Source organism: Somniosus microcephalus, chromosome 18 (genome assembly GCF_052327205.1).
Source record: "Somniosus microcephalus isolate GS21.2 chromosome 18, FLI_Smic_1.0, whole genome shotgun sequence".
NCBI lineage: Eukaryota > Metazoa > Chordata > Chondrichthyes > Squaliformes > Somniosidae > Somniosus > Somniosus microcephalus.
The window spans coordinates 17,158,342-17,164,688 of record NC_141004.1 but is presented as its reverse complement, the minus strand read 5'-3'; the positions used below and the strand labels follow the sequence as shown (position 1 = coordinate 17,164,688).

General features: G+C 45.4%; 1 protein-coding gene across 1 annotated transcript; it reads right to left on the bottom strand.

The window, feature by feature from the left end:
- Positions 1–912: 912 nt before the first annotated feature.
- LOC147105056 (uncharacterized) lies at positions 913–4,635 on the bottom strand. The gene is made up of 2 exons (XM_086011740.1): positions 4,255–4,635; positions 913–1,374 (listed from the first exon to the last, which is right to left on the bottom strand). The coding sequence occupies exons 1-2, from the start codon at positions 4,376–4,378 to the stop codon at positions 1,076–1,078; spliced, it is 423 nt and encodes a 140-aa protein (XP_085867866.1). The 5' UTR covers positions 4,379–4,635; the 3' UTR covers positions 913–1,075.
- Between the last annotated feature and the right edge of the window lie 1,712 nt (positions 4,636–6,347).

The following is a 6,347-nucleotide window of genomic DNA, read 5'->3' as shown; positions in this document are numbered from 1 at the left end:
CAAGACCCCTCTTATATTCCCTACCTGTGAACTGGATGTTGTCTACCAAGAGAGAGCTGTGCGCATGAGCATCTACACATACACGCAGAACTCTGCTCCCTGTTCACTACACCCGTCGAGGTGGTACAAGGGACTCTCCACGGGCTTCATAAGCCCAGTTTGGCACCACTCTGGAGTTATACTCTGCACAGTGCCACGCTCAAGAACTTGTGAGGTGGCTTCCATTGGAGGGTCAGACACCGCTGCAGCTGGGCTCAGGTCAAGAGTTATACTGCCACTTCCACAGCCACCATGATGCAGGAACCTTGTGCCTGCACCCTATGCCTCATGTATCAGAACTGTTGAGTTACTTGTGTGACAGCTGTGCCTCAGTAGGTAGCATGCTCACCTCTGAGTCAGAAGGCTATGGGTTCAGATCCCACTCCAGAGACTTGAGCACAAAATCTAAGCTGGCACTCTCAGTACAGCACTGAGGGAGTGCTGCACTGTCAGAGGTGCTGTCTTTTGGATGAGAGGTTAAACCGAGATCCTGTCTGCTCTCAGGTGGATGTAAAGGATCCCAGATTAGCTGGTCATTATCACATTGCTGTTTGTGAGAGCTTGCTGTGTGCAAATTGGCTGATGCATTTCCAACATTACAACAGTGGCAATACTTCATTGACTAAAGCGTTTCGAGATGTCCTGAGGTTGTGAAAGGTGCTATATAAATGCAAGTTTTTCTTTCTTTCTGAAAGATGGCAAGTGAAAACTTTTGACAGGTTTTTGCCTCTTATTTCTTTGTTTCAAATGTTCACTTTGTTAGTAATTGGGGAGGGGCCGTTGGTTACCACACTTTGCGGGGGAGGTCTGTCAATTTTAGTGTGCGAGGAGGCTTTGATCCTACTGACATTCACTCATAACGCAAGCTTCATTTAATATTTTATATCAAGTTTGGTATTGTAAGATACAGAGGAAATAATTAGCATGCCTTCTGACGCTGACTATTAACAAAGGGATAAATTTAAAAATATCTCAGATAAGAAATATTACAGTTGACAAGGGCCCACAGAGTAATTAACATCTGCAAACGTCTCTCTCAGTTCTTCTCGCCGCCCACCAGCCTCTTCCCGTATCGTAATCCGAAAGAATTCCAGTTGTACGAGGAGACATCTTTCTCCCTCTTCACCAACTGCAACTTGGTTGGCCGTGAGTGGAGCTTGTTCAGGGTGGCCTTGATTTTGCACAGCTCCCAGCTGTGCTCCAGCTGCTTTCTGAAGAGGATGTAAAGAAGATTCTTGGGATGCTCTATCCAACTCCGGCTCAAAGCTTGGCTGGAACAGGGAAAACCAGGTCCCTTGTGGAGTACCTCAGAGTTCAGGTGATCGAAGATACCAACTATTAAAAAACAAAAGTGAGGTACAGAGTAACATCGATCGCATTCAAACAGACTTAGTCCTCACAAACAATTTCGGATGGTAGCTGTTGATGATTCTGCTGTTCCCATTTACACCTTTTCTTCCTTTACTTGCCCCATTACCATCTCCTTTTGTCTCACACCACCATCCCTTTTGTCATTTAATCTCTCCTGCCTTCTACCCTATCACAGACCTTCCCTTTTGTTCTTTCCTCCCCTCCCCCCTCTCCCTGCCACGACACCTGCTTAAAAATCTGTTCCATCTCCAACTTTTTCCAGTTCTGACGAAGGGTCATCGACCTGAAACGTTAACTCTGTTTCTCTCTCCACAGGTGCTGCCTGACCTGCTGAGTGTTTCCAGCATTTTCTGTTTTTATTTCAGTCTTCACAAACACAGTTATCACAGGCTCCTCTACCTTCAAATTGGGCTATTCAAATATAGCAGAGCTTAATGTGCTCATGTGAAACTTCTTTGTCAGCTATTTATGTTTACAGAGGAGATTTAATCGAGGTTTGTAAAATTGTGAAGGGTTTTGGTAGAGTGAATAGGGAAAGATTATTTCCTCTAGGTGTCAGCTGTGGCTCAGTGGGTGGCATACTCATCTTTGAGTCAAGAAGGTTGGGGGTTCAAGTCCCACTCCAGGGACTCGAGCACATAATCTAGGCTGGCGCTCCCAGTGCACTACTGACGGAGCGCTGCACTGTTGGCGGTGCTGTCATTCGGATGAGATGTTAAACCGAGGCCCCCATAAACGATCCCGTGGCACTATTTTAAAGAAGAGCAGGGAGTTATCCCCAGTATCCTGGCCAATATTTATCCCTCAATCAACACCACTAAAAAACAGATTATCTGGTCATTTATCTCATTGCTGTTTGTGGGAGCTTGCTGTGTGCAAATTGGCTGCTGTATTTCCTACATTACAACAGTAACTACACTTCAAACATACTTCATTGGCTGTAAAACGCTTTGGGACGAACTGAGGTCTGTATAAATGCAAGTCTTTTCTTTTCTTTCAATGATCTAGCTGTTAATACTCAAATTAGAAAACATTTACAAGTCTGTAAAATCGCCAAGTCAGAAGATTGACCTCTCACGTTCAAGAACTGGTTTTGACTCCAGCCCAGGCAGATAGAATGAAAATACAGTTCCTAATACAGATAAGGGCTGATTCCGCTCGAGGGGCAGCATTCACTGAGAGCATAGGTCAGGAAATCGCAGGCCCACAGCCAATAATTTTCACGGGTTTCGGGCACGTAATTGCCTGTCTTGTGCTCCCTGCCAGCACCATTCCTAACTAAGAGCATCCAGTGATGGAGTCAGTCCTATAGTTGCACGTACACGGCATAAAGCTGCATAAAACGGCAGTCTCGGTAAGAGAGGCTGCAAGGATATGGACATAGTATACTGGCGCCGCAAGTGGTTCTCCACTGAGGGTGGGAGTTTCCCCACAGACACTGCTGGTTCTTGTAATTTTGTGACCAAATAAGTGTCACCTGTAAAAAGCAACTAGCCAAGGCTGAATGGAAGTCACGAAGGGTTGGACAGATATGGTGGAGTTTTTCTCAATAATTATTGAGAGTCATGGAAAAATTAAGAACATTAGAAATAGGAGCAGGAGTAGACTATATGGCCCATCGAGCCTGCTCCCCCATTCAATAAGTTCATGGCTGATCTTCTACTTCAACTCTACTTTCCCGCCCCATCCCCATATCCCTTGATTCCCTTAATTCTGATGAACTTTCCCTCAACAGGTTAAATAAGCAAAGTAGACCCCACTGTAAATATTCTGTGGAAGGAGCAAGCTCGATAGACCATAACTCTTGGCTTATTCTACACTTCTTTCATTTCTTATGTCGTGGCATGTTGTTGGAGCAGTGTAGTTGAGATTTATTCGACACCTCTGCCACATTTTCTGTGGAATACTAGGAACGATTCTGCAATCCTGAACTCCAGTGGGGGAGTGCTGTTCGCTGGAAGTGTGGGTTGGAGAATCAGGGCTGGTTACAATGTGGTAGTGCAGCTTCTCAGCTGGGGTCAGAGGTTCCATGGAAGTTTCCTTACTAATGCTGGGCGCAAAATCTGCAAAGTGTCAATGCTTCCCAACACCGCCATCTCTCACCTCGATGTGCAATGGTGACCCCACTTTAAACAAAAAAACTAGTTAAGGACACATTGGGATACATCCGGATTTTTGAATGACCAGCTGGGTGAAGCACGGCAGCTGGTTGGCGATGAGGTGGCTGCGATTTTGGTGCCCTGACCTCATTTGTGTTGGGCTGGCGAGCTGTAGGGCGCCAAACGGGTGTGCTGATGCAGTTTGCTGAATTAAAGGCTGGCCAATATCGGGGTGCCCCAGCTGTCAGGGTAAATGCTTGGGGAGGTGGGGGTTGGGGGGGGGCAGTCGCGATCACGGAGGTGGGAGTGGGGGGTGGGTGGCTTCGGGGGTGGTAGCGGCCTGGATGGGCACCCCCCTGCTCAATTTACAACTGAGAATTGCAAGCTTACCTTGGCTGGTCCTCTTCGGTTCGAACGCCTGTGGAACTGATTTCACGGCCCACGCTCCAACCAGTTCCAAGCTAAAATGGCAGACCTAAGACCCCGACTTGCATATTAAAAGGGACTTACCACTTCAAACAGGCGGGTGCTTTGGGCGCCCATCGATAGGCCCCTTTCAAAATGTCCCCGGCCGCATCATCTGGTTTAACGGGGCGGTAAGGCAACCATTTTGAGGCCGTTACCGCCCCATTAACGGCTTGTGAAACAAGTTAAAATCGGCACATCCAGTGATTCTGCAATCTCACTTCTGTTTAGTGAAGACGCAAACCACGTAGCACAAAATCTCGCACAAAACTATCTGTACCTGCAGACCATGGGCTGTGGATTGTCATATCCCTGTCCCAGTCCCTGTCCAAGGGGCTTCCAAGTTGTCCATCAAAGAAGAGGATCACCAGGAACAGCAGGACTGTTCTCATATTGGAAATCATGGTGGAATACCGGTGAACTGCAACAGAATGATATGAGAAAATTAGTGTTGGTCATCGCTTCATTCAGAGATTCAGCAGCTGAGTTGTCAGGAGCTTCATGCTTTACAGCCCAATAACTCCACTTTGTATGGTGTTAGGCTATTCCCAATATCACAAATAATTCAGAGAGTAATCTTCATACAATATATATATATGTTGAAGATGTTATCAATAAAGGTATTTACTTGAAGGGTGCACTGTATGAAGAATTGCAGCATTAAAAGATTAGACACAATATTGGAAGATTAGATATAATATTGGAAGATTAGGCACAATATTGGAAGATTAGACACAATATTGGAAGATTAGATATAATATTGGAAGATTAGATATAATATTGGAAGATCAGATATAATATTGGAAGATTAGGCACAATATTGGAAGATTAGATAGAATACTGGAAGATTAGGCACAATATTGGAAGATCAGAGATCAGCATTGGAGTCCCAGCAGAAATGGCCAGATAAATGCGTTGGAGAATTGATCCCTTGACCATAGGACTCAAATTCAAACTTGCCGTTGATGACTGACCTGCCAGCCTGGCTCATTGAGGGGAACCGGAGGGGTAGAATTTTAATCCTGCAAGACAATGCCCTAACAGGTAGTGTGGTCTTAGTTGGACAAGCATCAGAAAGCTTATCAGTCTCCTTATAAACTGTTTGGTTTCAGCTGTTAAATTTCAGCAGGACCCCATCACACACACGCGTCCCAACCAACCTGTACCTAGGTTCTTCAAGCCCAGGTAAGTGAAGTCTTTCTCTGTGGGCAGAGAGTGTGTATTCCATATCAGGCAAATAGAATTTCTCAGAAGCTTGGTTTGGGGATGCTTAAGTCTGGTGATGGATTTCCATGCATGTTCACTTTTTATCTCAGGTTCCCTTAGAGTGGTCTTAATTAGATATTCTTGGAGAGGCAGGGAAATTTGGTCTGGGAGCAAGGCCATGCATCTTCTGGTGATTTAACTAAGGATGTTGGCTGTGTATCTATCAAAATACTACCGAGAAGCTTGGGTGCAATATTTGATGCAACCACTCTTCAGTGTCAGGAAAGAAGCAGAAACAAACGCAAGTGCAAGAGGTAGAGTACAACAAAGGGAGCCAGAGACTTCGAGACAGACCGATTATCTGATTGGAGGGGTGAGAGATGGTTGGGCGATAGTGAGGTAAATATTGGTGCACGGTTAGAGGGAGGAGGTGTAGCAAGGGGTGGCGATGTGACACCAGTATGAGGGTTTGCATAGACATAGGATTGCATGGAGACAAATGGGATCGATTTTAACCTAATCTGCCCGTTGGGAAACTGACGGGATCTGGTGCAACGGCAGTTTTACACCCGGCCTGGTTTTGCTCTTCACTGAAGTTAATGGAGATTAATATTGGGCCTGGTGTAAAACCGGCATTGCACTCAATCCCGTGGCTTTCCTGCCCAGCGAGTTGAGTTAAAATGACGCCCTTAAGCACTCCAGCATGAGACCTCAACTACACGATTACAATCCAGGTTCCACACAAAGAGCAGCAGATAAATTGACAAATAAAGGTCAATTTACCACAGTCAGAATAAAATAAAATCCGTGAATTTTCTAGAGAGAGGCAGGCCGCGAATGCCTTTGTAAATCCTTACACCTGCGATCCAAAACTCCGACTTGATTGATTTCTGGAGTGTGTCTCTTGGAAGTGAGTGGGACGGGGTGGATGAAAGCGTTGATCAGTGGGGTTTCCTGCCTTTCTTCTGTGAGTAACATAAAGGGCAACCCACTCCAAAGCTACACAGACATACCTACAGAGATCCTGTTAACCAAATATATCTAGACATGTCTACTGCTTGCTTTACTCAGCACGGTGGCTACATTTGAAATTATCACAATGGAAGAATGAGATCCTTGCCGTGCCCTACCTAGTACACTTTGCTTTCAATAATCTTTTATTTTTAT

Excerpts from the sequence above, each read along its gene's own strand:
- LOC147105056 (XM_086011740.1), bottom strand. The coding sequence starts at position 4,378 with ATGATTTCCAATATGAGAACAGTCCTGCTGTTCCTGGTGATCCTCTTC. Across the intron at positions 1,375-4,254 it reads CCACAGCCCATGGTCTGCAG|TTGGTATCTTCGATCACCTG; the intron begins GTACAGATAGTT and ends GTTTTTTAATAG.